The following is a 20,312-nucleotide window of genomic DNA, read 5'->3' as shown; positions in this document are numbered from 1 at the left end:
TTTTTGAGTTGGAGTCTCATTCTTTCATCCAGGCTGGAGTGCAGTGGCGTATCTCGGCTCACTGCATCCTCCTCCTCCCAGTTTGAAGTGATTCTCCTGTCTCAGCCTCCCGAGTAGCTGGGATTACAGGCATCCGCCACTATGCCCGGCTAATTTTTTGTAGTAGAGACAGGGTTTTGCCATCTTGGCCAGGCTGTCCCAAACTCCTAACCTCAAGTGATCCGCCCACCTCAACCTCCAAAAGTGCTGGGATTGTAGGTGTGAGCCACTGCATCCAGCCACGCATCTTCCAGTATAGTAATAACCGGTACTCTTGAGGTCAAAACCAGGAGCTGACCTGAAACTTTTGCTGATAAAAAGCCAATTAGGGGCTGGACGTGGTGGCTCATGCCTGTAATCCCAGCACTTTGGGCGGCTGAGGTGGGCGGATCACTTGAGGTCAGCAGTTTGAGAGCAGCCTGGCCAATGTGGCAAAATCCCAGCTCTATTAAAAATACAAAAATTAGCCGGGCATGGTAGTGCATTGGTGGCTGTAATCCCAGCTACTCAGGAGGCTGAGGCAGGAGAATCACTTCAAACGGGGAGTGGAAGTTGCAGTAAGCCAAGATAGCACTACTGTACTCTAACCTGGGCGACAGAGTGAGACTCTGTCTTAAAAAATAATAATAATAAATAAGAAAGATGCACTACTCTCACTATAACTAGAGTTGAGACAGGCTCAGGGACATCCAAGCGTTCAGGACAAGGTCAGGTAGCTAATCGGTGGAGCTAGACTTTGAATTAGGGTCATTGGCTCTAAGTTCCAGGCTTTTCTCATTTTGACACTTTTTTTGTCTATAGGACAAATGCTGGAGACAAACACACTAATGATTAGCCTTGCACCATTTAGTCTACTGTATAAGACACACTGTTCTTATATAAGTATGTAGGCTGATAAAAGAGCAGCTTCTCTTAGTCTCTTGCGCCTTTGATGTTAGCTTTTAAGCAGGAGATAGGCTAATCTCCCAGAAAGATGAGTGTTGCAGATTTTTTGCTGAGTGGAGACTTAATAGCTTGGTCAGGTGCCTTTTTTAACCATGTTAGAAGTTGTTCTCAACTATTGATTATACCTTCATCACTCTGTGGGGTCTTAACATTTGGTGTAATATGTTAATGCCGCAACCTTTTTTTGAGACGGATTCTTTTTCTATCACCCAGCTGCAGTGCAGTGGCATGATCTTGGCTCACTGCAACCTCTGCCTCCTGGGTTCTATCAGTTCTCCTGCCTCAGCCTCCCAAGTAGCTGGGATTACAGATGTCCACCACTATGCCCGGCTAAGTAGAGAAGGGAGTTTCACCATGTTGGCCAGGCTGGTCTCGAACTCCTGAACCTCAAGTGATCTGCCCACCTCGGCCTCCCAAAGTGGTGGGATTACAGGTTTGAGCCACTGTGCCTGGCCTTGATGCCTCAGTGTTAATGAGGTAGACCTTGTTCAGTGCCTTGTTCCAAACCTAGCAGAATGAATCTTGATAAAGCACAGATATAATAGGGTCTAAGGGCAAGAAGGAGTTTGGGTGGATGTGGCGATAACGAGCCTTGGAGGAAGGGGGAAGAAATCACAGTTCTCTTGTCATTTTTCCTTTTAGCTTGTCATCTCTAGAGAATGCTGTATTAGGGTCGGTCTGTTTGGAAAATTTCTGTTTCCTAGTATTATTAAGTCATTTCAGGTTTCAAAGGGAAACAGGTTGGCATATAGTGGTATTCAGTACTTGCGGCTCTTCTTCCCAGGCGTCTGAAGAAGAACGATGGTGGGGTGGGTTCTTCCTTTTGGCAGAAGTTGTGTGGACACAGCATACTGCTTATGAGACTTGGGTAAATGTTAGTGTGCAGAATAAATCACTTTCATGATTTGTCTCTTTATTCTCAGACAGAAGCATTAAAATGCGTGGCTCAGGCTAGCAAGAACAGATCACTGGCAGATTTTGAAAAGGTGAGTATGATATTGGGTTGGTATGGAATGTGGGTGGAAGAGAGGGACGTTTAAGTACTTCAAAACACACTTTTAAAAATAATTATAGTTTCAAAAGAAGTTGCAGATGATTCTATGTATCCTTCACCTAGGACAGTATTAAAACCAGGAAATAGTTAAGCACTTTTGTACAATGAAACTTACTGAGTTGATATAAAATATATATTATTTATACATAATACCTTTCTATTTCAAAAGTTCTTTCTGTCCTTTTTTCACTTTGATTTTTCACAACACACCTATTTATTATCTGCATTTTATGGTTAAGGGAACTGGGATTCAGGAGGACACTCAAAGTCACACAGCATAGGGTCAGAGTTTGACTCTAGGCCTAGTGCTTGTTCCACATGACACAGTTGTAGGCATTCCTTCAGCTCCAGAAATGCCAGGTCTGCTCCTCTGTGGACAGAAGGGAAGTCTTGATGTGCGTACTTGGACCCAAAGAAACGTCCTCAGGGTGATGATCTAGGCTTTCTTTAACCCTGGTGCCTTTTGGTCATTGTTTGGGAGTTTTGAAAAGGGAGAAAAGCTTGTCTGGGCATTAGGGTGAGAATTATATAGTCTTTTCTGAACCTCTCTCCTCTTAGTCTGAGTATAATGATCAACTTAATAAAAACAAAACCTAGATCCAGAAAGAAAAACTTAGTGTGGATGGAGACTAGACCATGTGGCTTTGACTGTCCCTGAGATTCACCATCTTCCTGGAGGGCTCTTGCCAATTCCTATTGCGTCTTACTTGGCATGATTCGCCTGCTTCCCTTAACACCTTGTAGCACAGCTGACATGAGGCTGGGATGTTGAGACCATTACTGATGGTCCAGTAAATCACACACATGAATACTTGGTCTAGATCATTTTATCCCAATGTCTGAGATGTTTGATGGGACACTTTTATTCCAAATAGTTCCTTGGAAGAAGGATTCTGTGATTAGATATTTGGGAAATACTAGGGCTAAACAAAATACTAGGGCCAATAATAATTAAAACACCTAATTTTGCTTAATCATTGCAGAGCCATGTTATGCTGATGGTCCTCATAAAACTCCCAAGAGCTAGTTGTGGAATTCAGCATTTCCTATTCTTTAACCTCAATGTTCTTTTCTCCCCCCCCATGGAGACCCTATTTATTCTGTAGAATACATGCTGAGAAATGCTTGTGTAGCTAATTTGGTTCATGAGCTGAGTTGCTCTTGGGGCTTACATGGTTTGAGCTGTTGACCTGAAGCCTGCAGACAGAAAGATGGTCCCTAGGGTGACTCCACCTTTTTGTTCTATTTTTTTTTTTTTTCTCTTAGAGACTACCATAAAATAGCATTTTTAAAAATTTATTTTTAGAGATGGAGGCTGTCTGTGTTGCCCAAGCTGGACTTGAACTCTTGGGCTCCAGCAGTCCTCCCACATGAGCCTCCCGAGTAACTGGGACTCCAGGTGCATGCCACCAAGCCAAACTTCCCTTTCAGTTCTTGACATTCCTTTTCTGCTTTGTATCATGCATCTCCCCAGATCTCCCCTAACTTCATTCAACCATGTAGTTTTATAAGGGCCAGCAGACTATCTAGGAAGCAGGAGTAGCATGACTTTAAAGTGATTCTCTGTGCCAATCTCTGCGACTGGTTCCTTTGGCAGGCTCTGACAGATTACCGGGCAGAGCTCCGGGATGACCCAATCATCAGCACACACTTGGCCAAGTTGTATGATAACTTACTAGAACAGAATCTGATCCGAGTCATTGAGCCTTTTTCCAGAGTACAGGTGAGAACCCTCTGGGGACTCCATTTCTGGCCAGGCATTCTCACTGTAGCCACCTCCCTTCCACACCTGTCCAGGATGGGAACTCACTTCTAGGGGTGTGCCTGGTGGGCAAGAGGCCACCAAGAGCTTGGGCCTCTGTTGATAAAATGAACAAAAATCGAGGAGAGAGATGCTGTGGGTAGAGGCATGTGGGTTGCCCCTGCATGTGTTCTGAGCAGTTTCCTCCTCGCTTTTAGTCACTGCATGTGTTGTACCTGTTTTCTGTATTGGGTGTGTGGGATAAGAGTCTGTTTATTGTGTGTAGCAGTGAAGGGCAGGCAGATGGGCAGAGAACAAGAGACTTAAGCACGGCCAAGGAGGGTCTTACATTAGGATTTTGAGAAATACAGCAGTTCTCCCCCCTGTTCCCTCCCTTCTCTTATTGGAGGCAAAAGTAAAACTTTCAGTGTTGGTGTCTCTCTGCCTTTCCTTTTAGATTGAACACATATCTAGTCTCATCAAACTCTCCAAGGTAAGGAGTCTTAAGGCCATCTGCAGGGAGGAATGGGAAGGGGTGGCGAGGAGGGGTGGCACATGCACCTGATTGGCCTCATTGGAAAGCTCCCCAGCTTCTCAGTGGGGAATGGGCAGTGTGGGCTAGAGTAGGAGTTGCATTGTTGTTATTTTGTTTTCAGTCCATTTGGCCTAAGACCCCTCCAACAAAGCTACTGTGTCAGGGTGATCTCTGACTAGTGGATACTGGTCCCTTTAATCATGTGCTTTGATTTTAGGCCGACGTGGAAAGGAAATTATCACAGATGATTCTTGACAAGAAATTTCATGGTAAGTAACAGTCACACAGGCAAGGGGGCTGGTGGTGGTGATGAGATGGTTGAAGATGTTTATTTTCAAAGAAGATGTTCTATTTGTTTCCCCCGATGGTTCACCCTGGGGTCCTGGCCCCTCTTCCCTGTGATGAGAATGTGTAATAAGCATGTGTACATGGAATAGGGAGATGAATTCTATTTCCCTTCTTTTCTGGACACAGTGAGTCAACTAGGGAGTGGGCTGCTTCACAAACACTTTTGTGTCTAACCTCATCTTTTACCTGGGTTGCCCTTGTGTTTCTTGCAGGGATTTTGGACCAGGGGGAGGGTGTCCTGATTATTTTCGATGAACCCCCAGTAGATAAAACTTATGAAGCTGCTCTGGAAACAATTCAGAACATGAGCAAAGTAGTGGATTCCCTCTACAACAAAGCCAAGAAACTGACATAGGTGAGTGCTGGCTTCAGGACCCCAGGGCTGGGCAGCTCTGTCTTCTGCGTGTCGAGACTGAAAACCTCCTCCTGGTGTCCTCATGGCTTCCTGATTGACACTGCTCTGTCTTCTCTTGCAGAGTTGGATCTGTAGCGGTCCTTTGGAGAGTGTGTGTGGCGGGAGAGTGAAACCTTGGGGGAAAATGCTAGGAGATTCTTTTTTCTTTTTGTTCTACTTTTCGCTCGGAAAGTTTTTAAATCCTCATTTGGTGCATCTGTATTCCAGCCAATAGGTGTGCCAGTTTTCATGTAATCTTTACTGGCCCAACTTGGGAGTGGGGAAATTGCTTAAAAAAAAAGAAAAAGAAAAAAAAAAGATTATTCTAAATAAAAGGAAAAAGGCTTACACTACCTAAAGCTGTGCTCTCTGCCTCCTGGGAGAGGGCCGCAAAGCCAGGCACCCCGCCAACCACTGGGGGTCCTAATCCACCTGCTGGGCATCACCTCTCCTCCTCCTCAGAATTGGGTGTTTGCTGACCATCAAAAGCAATGACTTTTTATTCTGTTTGTACTGAACCAAAACAAACAACTGTGTATAGACTGCTGTTTTCTTTTTTATTTGAAATGAGGCATTTTGGTGTTCTTTCCCCTACCATACGGCCTGTCTGCCCTTCCCTCCCCACATTGGCTCCAGCAGAGTAGCTGAAGGTCCTGCCGCCGCCGCCACCACCACCACCACCACCACCACTGCAGCAACAACAGCAGCAGCAGCAGCGCCTGTCTAGCTCCACTCTGACCTGTGAAGGAATGGGGATGAGGCCAGGAGCTAGTGTCTACCACGGCCACACAGGGAGCAGTGTGGGCCCTTAGCCCCCAAGGGGCCTGCTATGCATGTGGCTTTTTTTTTTTTTTTTTCAACACAGTAAACTAGATTAGTCTCAGTGTTTTAATTGCCCCTCTTCTCTCCTGCATTCCTCTCCTCTCTTCTTTCCTCTCTGTCCCTTCTCTTTCCCCTCTCAACCAGGAGACCATCATGTCTCTCTGCCTTCCTCCTCTCCCCTCCAGGGGAGTCAGGCTGTCTGTGAAAGCCATGAGCTTCTCTCCCTCTCCCACTCCTCCTCTCCTACTTTCAGATGGATTTATTCCTTTTTTAAACAATGAACATCGGAAATGAGACTGTGGGGTGTGGTTTCTCTCTCTCTCTCTCTCTTTTTTTAAAATTTTCTTTGTTGGGTTTTTGAGCAACCTCATGTCCCCTTCCCAGGGAGCTTTTTAATTTACCTCTTAGAACTCAAGTGGATGGGAAGTAGAGCACTATGTGTCAGTATGCTTTGTTTTCTGACACGATTACACAGCGAGGCTTTAATGCCATTTGGGTAGGTGAGCTTCTGCACTTCTGTTGTGCTGAACTGTATTTTCTTCTCTCATCTCCTCTTTGTCTTTTTCTCTTTTCCTCTCCTTCCTGCCTTCTTCTGCTGGCCTCCTTTTCTCTTTCTTTACCTTCCTTGGATTATCCTTCCAGGTTTTCATAATAAATTTATATTTTGTAAAAGGATTTTGTTGTACCAGGTTTTGCATCCTCACTGAATCTGACTGGCTTTTATTTTCCTCTCCAAAATCAGGTTTTTGTTCTCAACATCTTTCCCCATCATGTCTAGTCACTGTTTTGGTTTTGGCACCATCAGTATCAAATGTACAAACGGTTCTTGCTAACCAACACCAGGTATATCTGATGTTCAGATGAGTTCCAATAAAAATAATTTTTTTTTTTTCAAAAGGTGTCTTTTTCTTCAGTGCTGGAGGGCTTCCAAGCAAGCCCAGACAGCTCTGTGTAGCCCCACACTAGTCTAGCTCTCATCTGGCCAAAGCTGTTATCTCATTTGTGTAATGGGAGTCCTTAAGGTAAATTTGGGGTCCAAACTTGGAGGGCTTTGGGGGCAAGAAAGTTGGTGTGTGAGTTCTGAAGTTGGAAATGAGTTCAGGTGTCTTTTTCCAGGGCAGCATGGTCCAGTGAGCACATGTAAGTTTGGGCAGTAGATCCTCTGAGCCTACTTTCTCTTCTACTCAGTGAGGATGCTGCTTCCTTGGCAGGTGATTGTGATGTGAAGCTTAGTAAGTCATAGATGTGCAGGTGTCTGGAGAGTCCTGACATGCAGTTGTGGTTTCGTTTCCTTTTGGAATCTTCAAAGGCAGCGATTTTCATATTGCCTCACACCCTGGCGGGGGCGGGGGGCTCTGGGACCACTGGGGGACCTGCTAAATCCTTTTCAGTCTGAGCAGTTCAGCCATTGTCAGTTTTAGTATTGTGTCTCTGTATTTCACTTGCAGAAAGAGTTTTGCTTCTATAAAGGACTTTAAAAAGTACTCCAAAGAGGTCTAGTTTTGGAGCAGAGGGGAGATGTTTTCTCAAACTTAGGGCAGTCCTGAGGAGCTCAGGCAGTAGCCCTTTTCTCAGTTCCCTTTGCGGGTCTTGGTCAGATGATGCCCTCTAGACCCGTGCTGTCCAATATGTAGCCGCTAGCCATGTGCAGCTGTCAGGCCCTTGCAACGTGGCTGGTTCGAGCTGTGATACACTGCAAGTGTAAACACAAACCAGACTTCGAAGGCTTAGTATGATAACAAAAGAAAAGGAGTGTAAAATATGTCAATAACTTTTTTATATATGTGTTGAAATATTTTGGGTATTGGGTTAAATAAAATATATTATTAAAATTCACCTGTTTCCCTTTTACTTGTGTAATGTGGCTGCTAGAAAATATAAAGTTACCTATGTGGCTTCTATCTGGACAGCGCAGCTCTAGACCTCCAGGACCAGCAGTTGTGCCACTGCCTCCTCTCCCAGGCCTCTCATGACCTGAGTCCAGGCACAGCTGGGAAGGTCAGCTGGCCGGTGGGCTGGCCTGGGCCTGGCTCCCTCACCTCCCTTCTGGGCTCCAGCCTTCATGGTGCCAGGACTTTCTTGTGTGTTAATGAGACTCTACTGGAGTTGGGAGCAGAGGCTCTGGTCCCCTGCTGTGTGCTAGTTATGTAATCTGTGCTGCCCAGAAGGGCCACTAGATGCTGCTCTGTGATCCCTGAAAGAACAAAGCCGACTTCCTCAGGAGTAAGGCTCAGGCCTGCTCTATTTGGAACCCTTCTTGGAAGCTGTAGCTGGCCCCCGCCTTGACCTCCCTCCCTCAGGATGCTATGGGAAGTGGGGCATGCAGGAAGAATGGACTCTCCGGCAATCCACGGGCAGCCCAGCCCAGCAGGGAAGCTAACAAGCAGGCTGGCCCTTCAGGCAGCTAGAGATAGGCAATAGGCTAAGTAGGCTGATTGATGGGGGTGGGATTTGGAAATCTTCCCTGCAGTTCTATGATGAAGGCAGCTAGGAAGAAAACAGCTCTGCCTCATTCAACTGGGTCTGCCTTCTGGGTCCTTGATTCTGCCATTTCTGGCAGTTGACTGTCCTTTCTTCCTTGCTTCCAGTTGGAGCAGTGATAGGAACTGGGGGTGGGGAGGTGGTGGTGGGTTGAGTGAAAAGAGGAGCTCTGTGGTGTCTGAAAACCAGCATAACAGGCATGGCCTGGGTGATAGGAGCTCCTGGAGACCCCTCCCTCAGTCGCAGCAGCAAGTGGGCTGCCAGTGCCATCCCATTCCTGCTGTGCTGCAACTGTGACTTTGCCTTGGGCAAGTGTGAGGAGGCTGGTGTTCTGCCGAGAGCTCTGTTTGAAGGTGCTAGGGAAAGGCTGGCTGGACAAAGGTGAGAAGACACAGGGTATGGCCTGGCTTGAAAAGGCCCATGCAGAGGCATGCTGCTGCGGCGTGGGAAGCAGGGTAGTGGGGTGAGCTTGGTCCGCCTCCCCGTGAATTGGAATAGCTGGAATTGAGATTGAGAGTTAAAGGTAACAGAGTGGGCCCAAGTTTTTCTAGGGGGTGGATTTTTCTTTTTTTAGCCGAAGTGTCACTCTGTCACCCAGGCTGGAATGCAGTGGCACAATCTCAGCTCACTGCAACCTCTGCCTCCCGGGTTCAAGCTATTCTCCTGCCTCAGCCTCCAGAGTAGCTGGGATTATAGGCACCCGCCACCACGCCCAGCTAATTTTTTTAGTAGAGACGGGTTTCACCATGTTGGCCAGGCTGGTCTCAAACTCCTGACCTCAGGCGATCCGCCCGCCTTGGCCTCTGAAACTGCTGGACACAGTGTGGCCATCATGCCTGGCCGGGGTGGATTATAGGCTTCAAAATTTGGACATATTTTGGGAAGTGGAAAACATTTAACCTTGGCTCAACACTAGAATCTGAAGGCGGGCACAGAGCCAACTCAGGAGCTAGAGGCTCCAAGTAAGGGCTGAGGAAAAGAGGCTGGGGTTCGGCTTTCCTTTGAGAAGGAAAAGGGACACTTGGTCAGGGTCTCAAAGGAAATCGTTTCTTCTGGCGTTTGTTTTGTTTTGTTTTGTTTTGAGATGGAGTTTCGCTCTTGTTGCCCAGGCTGGAGTGCAATGGTGCGATCTCGGCCCACTGCAACCTCTGTCTCCCAGGTTCAAGCGATTCTCCTGCCTCAGCCTCCTGAGTAGCTGAGATTACAGGTGCCCGCCACCATGCCTGGCTAATTTTTTTTGTATTTTTAGTAGAGACGGGGTTTCACCATGTTGGCTAGGCTGGTCTCGAACTCCTGACCTCAGGTGATCCGCCCGCCTCGGCCTCCCAAAATGCTGGGATTACAAGCGTGAGCCACTGCGTCGGCCTCTTCTGGCTTCTTACTGTTACATGCAGGAGGGTTGAGGACAGCTCCATTTGAAGAGCAGGTAGGCTTGTACACTGAGGAACATTCACAGGGAGGGGCGCACTGAACTGGGGGCCTGCCTTCCTCTTCTGAGTTCCCATAACAGCTGCTGTGGATGTTCTGAAAGGCTGTGGACAAAGTAGCCCTCTGGGTACAGAGCAATGCATTTCCACTGTATGCCTGCCCCCCAAGGTTCCTAAAGCCTGGAATTCCTATTGACAGAAATCTGAGTGGCACATAAACAAAACCCAGCACTTTCTGCCTTGATTGCACCATTTTGAATGATGCCAGATTCCCTTTCTGTTCCCCCTAGGACAGTTGACAGGGCTGGCGCAGGGTGAAAGCCTAGTCCGCTGGAGTGGTCAGGTAACTGGGTGGCATCCTCTCCTCTGGGGAGCCACTCCCTCATCTCTAGGTCCAGAGATAATCTGGATTAAGACAGGGCTTAAGTTTCCTGTTCCCCAGGTTTGTGGTCAGTTTTGACTCGATCTCCAGAAACAAGGTAAAATAGTAAATGAACAACGGCCTTTGTGAAGGATCTGGATTCACATCTGACAGGAACAGCTTTCAGAAACAGAATTTTACTCAATTTCGCTAGCATCAAGTTCTCAAATTATACATACTTAGAATTGAAAACGTTTAAGAGGGTCAGAAAGGTGGCCGGAGGGGCAGGTGCTTCAGCTTTAATATGACAAATAAGAGGGCGAGTGGGAACTTAGAGGTCATATTTGTGGCGGGCTCAGGCTTGGCTACGGGCCATGCTTCTCTGGCTTGGATTTCTGAGGCCCACTTCGGCCGCGGGCATCTACCCAGGATGAGGGAACGGAGGCCCCGGAAGGGTGGCCAGAACCGATTGGACTGTCCACTCGAGGTGCGCGTGGCACTCGGGAGGCCTCAGTAAAGGCGTCGCCTCTCCCCGCCCAGGGCCTTCTTCCCCGCGCTCCCTGGCTGCTTTCCACAGGGACGGGGATGTCAGGTGGAAGGAGGGAGCTCCGGACCCTGGCCTCGGCGGAGGGCCCCTCACCAGGCCAGGGCGGCAGCCTCAGAGAGGGCGGGCCGCGCGCTGCCAGGGCAGGGACTCGGCCGAGAGTGCCCCCGCGGCCGGCAGCTGCGGGCGCCGCGGCGGGAACAAAGGCAGCACGTGTCTGGGCGGGACGCGGGCGGGGTCGGCCCTCGGCTCCGCCCTGCTCGGCGCCCGCCCCGCGTCGGCAGAGTTGGGTTGCGCGGGCGCCGAGGACTCTCAGGCGGCCGGGCTGCTGTAGGGCGGCGGCGCGGAGCGGGCGGCGAGCTGTGCGGGAGGGGCGGCCCCCAGGGGCGGGGCGGGCCGACGCCGCGTGTCCCGCCGCAGCCGCGGAGTCCGGCTCCTAGATGGGGCCCGGCGCGTAGAGGTGCCTCCCGCTCGTTGCCGCGTCCTACCCGCACCGTGCGCGGCTCGAGCTGAGGACACCAACGGCCGCGACTCCCCGGCGAGACCACGTCGGAGCGTGGACGGCGCGCGCGCCCCGCGAGGCAGGGCGCTGAGGCGCGCGCCGGAAGCGGGAGCGGGAGCGCGGCGGCGGCGGCGAAGGTGCGGGCGGCCGAGCGGGGGGCGGGGCCGCGGTGCCTGCAGAACCTTGGACAGAAGCTCCCTAGCTGCCGCCGCCGTCGCCGCCGCCGAGCGCGAGCCCAGCCGATCCCCGCCGAGCGCCCCCGAGCGCCGCCGAGCGCCGGGACCGCGGCGGCGGGGCCGCGGCGCGCATTGCGGAGGGCGCGGAGCGCAGGAGCTGCCGCCTGCCGGGTAAGCCTGCGCTGGGCGGCCGTCCTTGGCCCTGGGGAGCGGGGACCGGGGTCGCGCCCGTGCGGGGTGTCCAGGCGGGGGTCCTCGGCCGCCTCCGTCGGCGCCCGGGCCCCTCCCGGCTGCGCCTGGGGACCGCAGCGGCGGCGGCGGGCGGGGGTGCTGCAGTGGAGGCGGCGAGGCTGCGTCGCGGGGGCGCGGGTAGGGCCCGGGACTGGGGCGGCGGGGTGCGCCGAGGCGCGGGGCGGAGGGGCGCAGGGGCGCGGCGCGCGGCGCGGAGCCCAGCCTGGCGCTAAGAACCATCTTGTTTTCCAGGCAGATCTAAGGGGGCAGCACGCTTCCCGGGAGCGCCCCCGCCTCCTCTCCGGGGCCGCCGCAGGCTCGGTGAGCGGTTTTATCCCTCCGGCCGGCAGGCTGGGCGCGCAGGGGCGCGAGCCCCCGCCCGGCGCGCAGCAGCACCATGGGCACGGTGCTGTCCCTGTCTCCCAGCTACCGGAAGGCCACGCTGTTTGAGGATGGCGCGGCCACCGTGGGCCACTATACGGCCGTACAGAACAGCAAGAACGCCAAGGACAAGAACCTGAAGCGCCACTCCATCATCTCCGTGCTGCCTTGGAAGAGAATCGTGGCCGTGTCGGCCAAGAAGAAGAACTCCAAGAAGGTGCAGCCCAACAGCAGCTACCAGAACAACATCACGCACCTCAACAATGAGAACCTGAAGAAGTCGCTGTCGTGCGCCAACCTGTCCACATTCGCCCAGCCCCCACCGGCCCAGCCGCCTGCACCCCCGGCCAGCCAGCTCTCGGGTTCCCAGACCGGGGGCTCCTCCTCAGTCAAGAAAGCCCCTCACCCTGCCGTCACCTCCGCAGGGACGCCCAAACGGGTCATCGTCCAGGCGTCCACCAGTGAGCTGCTTCGCTGCCTGGGTGAGTTTCTCTGCCGCCGGTGCTACCGCCTGAAGCACCTGTCCCCCACGGACCCCGTGCTCTGGCTGCGCAGCGTGGACCGCTCGCTGCTTCTGCAGGGCTGGCAGGACCAGGGCTTCATCACGCCGGCCAACGTGGTCTTCCTCTACATGCTCTGCAGGGATGTTATCTCCTCCGAGGTGGGCTCGGATCACGAGCTCCAGGCCGTCCTGCTGACATGCCTGTACCTCTCCTACTCCTACATGGGCAACGAGATCTCCTACCCGCTCAAGCCCTTCCTGGTGGAGAGCTGCAAGGAGGCCTTTTGGGACCGTTGCCTCTCTGTCATCAACCTCATGAGCTCAAAGATGCTGCAGATAAATGCCGACCCACACTACTTCACACAGGTCTTCTCCGACCTGAAGAACGAGAGCGGCCAGGAGGACAAGAAGCGGCTCCTCCTAGGCCTGGATCGGTGAGCACTGTAGCCTGCGTCATGGCTCAAGGATTAAATGCATTTTTAAGAATTTATTATTAAATCAGTTTTGTGTACAGTATGTGTCTAGCAAAGCCACCAAGGGCCTCACCTTTCCCACAGTCTCTCCCTGGGGTTTTTTTCATCCCTGCCAAGAACTCTGGGCACTTTTGAACTCACGAGCCTTGCGCAAAACCCAGAAGATGTATTCAGAGCCACCCAGGCCACTGACCTCCCACTTTGGGGAACTCAAAGGACTGACCTGCCCCTGCCGCCTGTGCCCTTGCTGGGTCCAGGGTAGGCAAGGCTGCCGGCTGCACCCTGTATGGAGCTAGAGAGGGGCCTCTGGCTGCCTGGCCCAGGGAGGAATTGGGGTTTCTGGTTGGAGGCCCTTTTCTGGCTCCTGTGTGGAGTTATTCACTCTCCCAGAGGCTCCTGGAGCCAGCCACCCTAACTGAGCTGCCAGTGGGGTCGTGAGGCAAGATCCCCGCCACCCGGGGACATCTTCAATCTAGGCGAGGCGAAGCTGAGCGGGTCTAGTGGAAAGATTGTGTCTGGTCGTTTGACCACACACCGCCCTGATTTGCTGTTTTCTTTTTTTAGGGAGAAGGGGTTTTCTTTAGTGGAGAAATGGAACTCGCCCCCCTACCCCCTTGTCTGCTGCTCCCAGCCACGTTGGTGGTATTGGCCGATGAGCTGGTTTGACTCATTAATTTCTCTCAATTTGGGTCCCAGCTAAAGAGGTCGGGTGAAGCTGGGGACAGCTTTCCTGGGTGAGTTTTTCTTTTAAATAATGTAGTGCAGTCACCCTGTGGCAAATGCCAGGACAGCTGCAGGTGCCCATTAGCAACGCCTGCCTTCTGGGCAAGGTGAGGGATGCCATACCTTGAGACCAAGCCGGTGCCCACCTAAGGGCTAAGGCCTCTTGCTGGTGCACATGACATTTGTCCTGCAGAGCTGGGGGGAAGGCGATGTGGTGACCCCACCCCCACCCGTTAATTTAAAGCTGTTTCTAAACAGTTGAGTTTCTTCTAAAGAGGAAGCCTTGCCCAGCAAGGACCAGTGAGACAGCCGGATCTTGGAGACAATTACAAGACGGGGAGTGAGACTCCTGATTGCTCTGGAAGCCTGCTGATTTCTACAACTGATCATTTGCAGCTGCTGGTTTTGGTTTCCACCTTACCCTACTGGCTGTAAAAACACAAATGTGTACTTTATTGATTTTCTTTCTAATTCTCCCGTATTGGTGGCTTGGGACTTGGGAGAGGGAGCAAGCCTTCCTCCATGGCCCATCACTCGGCTGTGGAGAACAAAGACCAATGTGAAGACACTACAGAGGATTCTGTCTTCCAGGCCCAGTCCACTGGGGAGTGCTGGAATGGGGACCTGGGGTGGGGAGGCAGAGGGTCACTTTACACAGGATTAAGTTCGAGGTGGCTACCGATTTCAGCACATGCACTACTGAAATTTACACAAAAAGAAAGCTGTGAAATTGAAGTCCCAATTTAAGAGTCCTGAGGCAGAACCTGGTGGCTGGAGGCATTCCCAGAGGTGGGGAAGAGAGCCTGCCCGGCCGGAGAGCATCTGCCTTGCTGCACCTGAGGCCCAGCAGAGCCGTTCCTGGGACAGTCAGATAATCGGTGCAGCGGTGGAAGGAGCCTGCGGCTGCTGGCACAGACTTCACACAGCACCTCCTCTCTGCTGGGTTTCCACACAGCCTGTCTTCAGATCCTGCTGCCGCGTGCGACCAGAGGTGGGAGGCCCCTGGTGGCATGGAAGAGGGAGGGTCAGTGCCAAGTCTCAGGAGGAGGGCACATGTGTGTATCACCCTCAGCTGGCGGAACCTGGCTGCGAACTGTGCAGTTACGTTGCATCCACAGGATTCCAGTTGCGTGTCTGTTTCCTTCTCTTTCTCTGTATTTATTTTTTTATTCTTCGGAGGAGGTGGACATTTCGGAAGTGGTGGGGACTAAGGGAAGAACTCTCTAGTTCCCTCAGTGTGAAGCCTGTCGTGTTCTCTCCCCTTGCACTGGTCATCAGTATTGTGTAAAGGAACAACTGATATACTTGAGTGTGCAAGCAAAGAACCCATTTGCCATGCTGCTATGAAGACTACTTTTAGATCAACAATAAAAAAAAACCTACAAAAAAACCTTTATTCTTTAATTGTTGCTTTTACGGTGATATTGTGCATGCAAACCAGGAGCATTTTGTGTCTTAAGAAAAATAATCTTAGAACAGATGGCTGTGAAAATTACACCCATGCACAGAACAAGCCACAGGAATAATAGTTCAGGATTTGGTTTTTCTCTTTTTCTTGTAAACCTGGAGGGTTGATATATTCTTTCCATGCAGTTATTAGAACTTAGTTTTGTTCCAACAGTTAAACTTGCAATGAAAAGAAAATGTGCCATTTTTTTCACTCAGAATTATTCATAGCTGTATATTTGAAACTGCTAATTACACACGTGTGATGTATGTTGGTTTTTTAGTGCAATTTCTTCTGTAGCTATTCTTTGACCAAACTGTGGGTATTGTTAATATTAATTTATATTTGTCTCATTTTGTATGTATGTGTAGTGTGTTTGTGAGTATGTGTGGTTTATAATCTGACAAAGTCATGAAGCTCAGTTTGGCTGTAATTTAATTCCCCTTCCCTTATTTTTATTTATTTTTGTACTGTGCTGATTCAATAAAATGCACTGACCATCCATTACAGAGACCTCTTTTTGTGGGCAGGCTGGGGTCCCCTTTACTAAATGATTCATGCACTCAGAACATAATTGGATTTGTGTTATTGGGGAGGGGAGGACAGAGTTGGGGGCGAGGGCTTAACACACTAAGGTGATTAAGAAGGAAGCACAGGTTAAGTCAGCTTTGGTTTAGCGTCGGCCGAGGTGAGGGCAGCTGTTTCCCAAAGGCTCCCGTGGCAGAGCTGGGTGACTGGAACCTCCGGCCAAGGAGGGTCAGGCCCAAGCATGGCCTGTTGAGGTCTGGCCGGGTGGGTCCTGCAGGGGCTCTGGACCCTAGACTCCCTGTGTCGAGGTGTGACTCTGAAGCTGCTGCTCCCACGTATTCTTGGGCTTGGCTCTGCTCTGTGCTCCCTTCCCCCGGGGTCTCCCAGGCCAGCAGGGGTGGGCTGGCGTCCACATGGGCCAACCCTGCAGGTTTAGCTCCATGTGGGTTTCCAGGAGGGAGAAATCCAGCCCTGTGGCTCCCAGGGAAGCAGCCACTCCAGCCCATAATTGCGGCAAGGGTGGGGTTCCTACCAGCTCTATCTGTACCTGTCCTGACTGCCAGCCTGAGGCCTGCATGTGCCACCAGCGTCAGCCTCAGGAAGAGGGTTATGGGGATGCTGGATGTGGCCCTCCCCAGGCCCTGCACCCTGCGGTCTGAAGCTGCCCCTGAGTACTAGGAAAGTCTTTCTTGTCCTCAAGTTGTAGCTTGGGAGCTGTCAGCCTTGTGATCAAGGCCACTTGCTTTCCGCAAAGCAACTGCCTTCGTCTGAGTTACAGAAGCCACCGCTGCGTGTTCTTTTCTGCCAATGACCAGTGACCGGAAGCACCCTGGCTGTAGGACCCTTGGGTGCTGGCCATGCCCTGTTGCTCCCTCAGGGCCTTGCTCCCTTCCCCAGGAGGAGCTGCTGCTTCCTCTCACTCTCCCTGCCGCCCCCGCACTTCCTCCCAGCCCCTTTCACTCTGCTGGCCTGGCCTGTCCCCAGTCTGCTGCTGTAGGTCTCTGAGCCTTTCCTTTCTACGTACGTGCTTCTATTGCAGTAAACATATTCCCTGGCACTAAGCAGTGTGCTTCCAGCTGCCAGTGCACAGGCCTCAAGATGGCAGGAGGAAGTGCTGGGACTCGACCCCATGGCCTCCTTCCCTCCTCACACCTCCGGTCCACAGCTTGCTTCTTGCTCACTTTTTGTTCAAAAGCCTCAGGCAAATCATCCTCCATTTTACATGATTTGTGCTTAATTCTCCCTTCTATCCTCCCAGATAATGGTTGACTTTATTTAAGCAAAAATTTCACCAAGTTTTCAGTGACAGATAAGCAGAACACCTTTAAAAATAAGATTTAATGCTTTATTGCTCTTGATGGCAAATCAAAATATGCTTTAGAAATAAAGTTAATTTACTGGAAAATAGGAGTTTTTGCACCAAACCATAAAATTGCATTTCATTACATCAAGAGAACCCCCTCATTGTCTACAATCACTGTGCCCGCTTCCTTTCCCCTCAGCGCCCGGGACACGTGACCGAGATCATACCCTAAATTCCTGATCCTTTTGCAGTTGCCACATACTGTGGCTTTTAGTACATCATAAAAAAGTGCTTGTCCTGTGGCCTCAGCTGGGAGGCCCTGGCGCTGGGGCTAAGGGGCCCAAGGCACCATCCAAAGGCTGGGAGGAAAGAACCCAAACCCAGGCCCTCCTCCTGCCCTCCAGCCTTTGACAGGCAACTCATTTGGCATGATCTGTTTTGGTGTGTTTAAAACATACATTTGCATGTGTCTAGTGTAAAGCAACAAGTTTGAGGAAATAAGTGGAAGGAGAGAGGAAGTTCCAGTTAGATGGTTCCACTAGTGTCTACTGGTAATTGGCAAAACTATGAGTGTTGCTAACCTGGGCTGAGGGCACCTCTGCCTGTGCAGGCAGCTGACCAGGCTTGGAGAATGAGAAAGGGTTCCCAAGGACAGGATGCCAGCGGGATTCTTTGTTGCAAACTGCACACAGTGCAATTTTTGGGAAGCAGGGATGGGGAGTGGGCATGAGACCGGGTTGTTGGGACCACTCTGGGGTCAGGCCCTGGGTGAGGCACAGGAGGCTGCACACAGGCACTTGGTGGGTTCTGCCGGGTCAGGGTGGGAAGGCAGGAGAAGTGTCTGTGGCAGGACGGGAAGAAGCTTCAGTACATCCCTCTCTTGCACCCCTGCCCACTCCACCTGAGGCGTGGGCTCCCTCCCCCTCATCCTCTCACCACATGCCTGAGGCGTAGGCTCCCCTCATCCTCTTACCGCATGGGGCATTTGCTCCGAGCCTCTACTTCCCTCAAGGCCTTCTCAGCAGCTGGGGCTCAGTGGGGAAGGTGGTCTCAGAAGGCCCCTGAAGCATACGTGCTTTTGCTGGGCAGAAACTGGCAAGCTGGCAGTGCTCCCTGGCACCAGTTTCACGGGCGCAGGCCCCAAGGGGCCGTGTAGAGGGCGGGGTGGGCATCCTGGCCTGGCCTGCAGTGCCAGGACCCCACGCTGTGCTGCTGCCCCGCTTCCTGCTTCCCGTCATCCCATGTCTTGACCCCACCCTTGCTGTTTCTCTGAGTAGGAAACGCAGCAGGAGGTGGTCCAGAGGGAAAGCGGCCGACCCTGAGGGCTGCCCTCACCCTGGCAGCTCCCCGTTCTCATTAGGGTTCCTGACCCAAGTGTGGTGACAGCAGGTATCTGATTAGCAACCCTGCAAACGGTGAAAGTATCTATAAGAGGACCACGGCCACAGGCTGCGAGTTAAGTAAGATGATCCTTGGAGCATGCCACACTGTCCTCTCCAGAGCGGTGGTCAGAGGCCCTGGTGGGGGCCTTGGTGGCAAAGGGAGTCTCCCAGGGGAGAACCTGGGAAAGATGGACTCACTCTGCTGGATGGGCTGTTCCGCTCCTGCCACTGGCTCCTGGCTGAGGGGCTGGCCCTGTGGGTGACTCTGCTCACCCAGTGGCTTTGGCTGGCGGCTGGGAGTTGGGTTGGGGTGGGTCCGCCGAACTCTGAGCAGAGCCTCCCTGAGCTGGGTCCCCAGGGCTGGCTCACCTTGGGCAAGAGAGGTGGCTATGGGGCTCCCGCAGAGCGGGGGTCCTGCATCCCCACCCCTTCCCTCTGCAGGGTCAGCAGCAGGGAGGACACCTGTCCAGGTGCTCTGACTTGACCTGGCCACGGGGCATCCGCACCAACTAAAGGCACCATCCAGTTGCCTCTGGGGTGAGATTGGTCTGGACGTCAGCCCAGGGGTCTGGGCGGGGCACCAGGGTCTTTGGCTTATTGAACAGGGACCGTGGACAGTAAGGACAGAGGAAGATGATACCAAAGGCAGAAAACCAGGAAGGAAATCTTACAGGGGCGGGGCTCCTCTGGGAGGGGCCCTCGCAGCAGGTTTCTAGCGGGCATGGGTTGGGAGGCAGCAGCTGGACTGGGACCCAGGACTCGGAGTGTGGCCGGGCTCCGGGCCAGGCCTCCGCGGGGCGTCAGTTCCCGGGCACGCTGAGGATGAAGCCCGAGCGATTCTTGGTGAAGTCGGGCTGGGGCTGGTTGAGCCGCGTCTCCACGGAGACGGTGCACTTCTTCCCGTGCAGGCTGCACTGTACTGGGTTGGTGACGTTCACTTGAAGGTGGCGCTTCTCACTGCAGGAACCAAAAACACCAGACGGGCAGTTAGCAGGCAGCATGAGAACAGGGCACCTGCCCGGCAGCTCCCGGCCACCATTGGCTCCGGCGCGGCCTGCTTCCTCCACAAGTGCCAGGAGGATGCCTGAAGGGCCCCAGAGAGGCCGAGGCAACGCGAGTGTGGCACTAGCTGGGCCTCCAACCAGAGCCTCGGCACCATGGCAGCCCTTGGCTCCCATGCCAGCGCATGGGACTGGACAGTGGAGGGCCATGTGGTTGAACAGACGCCACCAGGTCTCTGGCTGGGGCTGAGGACCAAGCCCCTGGGTCCTTCGGTGTACCAGGGCTGGGGTTCTGACTCTGACACTAATCCATCCTGCGGGAGACCCGTGCCACATGCCCCAGTGAGAGAGAGAGAGATGTCTCCTGCTCCTGGCTGGTACCTGCCTGTCACACCCTGGCTGGTGGAAGTAGGCCTGACTCGGGTTTCCCCAAGCGAGAGGCTGCTCTCATCTGGAGCTGGGCCGCTTGGCTGGTTGCCACCCTGGTGGCCGCAGAACAGTGCAGCTGGTGCCCCACCGGGGGCTGCAGGGAACCCTGTGCAGCAGGAAGCCCCGCTGGCCTGGGAGCACATGAAGGCGGCTTCAGCCGGGCGTCCGGCCGGGCTCCAGGTCGGGTGCAGAGGCGGAAGCTGTGCTCTTCCTGCTGGACAGAGCCCGAGCCCGAGCCCGAGCCCTTCCTCCAGCTCCTCACACGGCGCTGAACATGCTAAGAAGCTGTTGCTGGTTTTAAAAGCAGAGACACTTGTCGCAATAGGCTGGCACCCCAATGTTTGCTCACACAAGCAGCACAATCCCACGCTGTACCTCAGCTTATGCCTTGTCAGCTCTGAGCTGGGAGGGGAGAGGAGAAAGGAGGAAGCCTCCTGACCTCGGAGCCTCCAGTCAGGACTGGCTGGCTCTGCTCCGTATGCCGAAAGCCCTGGGAATTTTTCACTGCTCTCGGGATGGCGTCTGGGGCGTGGGCAGGTTGGT

General features: G+C 52.8%; 3 protein-coding genes across 5 annotated transcripts in view; 2 read left to right on the top strand and 1 right to left on the bottom strand.

Moving 5' to 3' along the window:
• PSMD11 (proteasome 26S subunit, non-ATPase 11) overlaps window positions 1–5,409 on the top strand; it is a 37,157-nt gene extending 31,748 nt beyond the window's left edge. The window contains exons 9-14 of the mRNA XM_003818017.7: window positions 1,908–1,970; window positions 3,636–3,761; window positions 4,237–4,272; window positions 4,532–4,583; window positions 4,875–5,017; window positions 5,139–5,409. Coding sequence (XP_003818065.1) covers window positions 1,908–1,970; window positions 3,636–3,761; window positions 4,237–4,272; window positions 4,532–4,583; window positions 4,875–5,017 — 420 coding nt within the window. The 3' untranslated portion in view covers window positions 5,139–5,409. The remainder of the gene's footprint in view (window positions 1–1,907; window positions 1,971–3,635; window positions 3,762–4,236; window positions 4,273–4,531; window positions 4,584–4,874; window positions 5,018–5,138) is intronic.
• Window positions 5,410–11,406: 5,997 nt separating this feature from the next.
• Window positions 11,407–15,630, top strand: CDK5R1 (cyclin dependent kinase 5 regulatory subunit 1). 2 transcript variants are annotated; one of them, XM_055101298.2, is made up of 3 exons: window positions 11,720–11,738; window positions 11,853–12,917; window positions 13,938–15,630. In XM_055101298.2, exons 2-3 carry the CDS (start codon window positions 11,998–12,000, stop codon window positions 13,939–13,941), a joined length of 924 nt encoding a protein of 307 aa, XP_054957273.1. In that variant the 5' UTR covers window positions 11,720–11,738; window positions 11,853–11,997; the 3' UTR covers window positions 13,942–15,630. The 2 variants fall into 2 exon arrangements, with proteins under 2 accessions (XP_034798004.1, XP_054957273.1); XM_034942113.3 differs by lacking the exon at window positions 11,720–11,738 and adding an exon at window positions 11,407–11,540 and having other exon boundaries at window positions 11,853–15,630.
• Window positions 15,631–16,985: 1,355 nt separating this feature from the next.
• Window positions 16,986–20,312, bottom strand: part of MYO1D (myosin ID) — a 383,024-nt gene continuing 379,697 nt past the window's right edge. For both annotated transcript variants that reach the window (XM_034942106.3, XM_034942107.3), the window contains one exon: window positions 16,986–19,296. In XM_034942106.3, the coding sequence (XP_034797997.1) occupies window positions 19,140–19,296 (157 nt within the window). In that variant the 3' untranslated portion in view covers window positions 16,986–19,139. The remainder of the gene's footprint in view (window positions 19,297–20,312) is intronic.

Source organism: Pan paniscus, chromosome 19 (genome assembly GCF_029289425.2).
Source record: "Pan paniscus chromosome 19, NHGRI_mPanPan1-v2.0_pri, whole genome shotgun sequence".
NCBI lineage: Eukaryota > Metazoa > Chordata > Mammalia > Primates > Hominidae > Pan > Pan paniscus.
Note: the sequence above shows the minus strand (reverse complement) of the source record. Positions and strands in the feature narration are given on the sequence as shown.

Excerpts from the sequence above, each read along its gene's own strand:
- CDK5R1 (XM_034942113.3), top strand. The coding sequence starts at position 11,998 with ATGGGCACGGTGCTGTCCCTGTCTCCCAGCTACCGGAAGGCCACGCTG.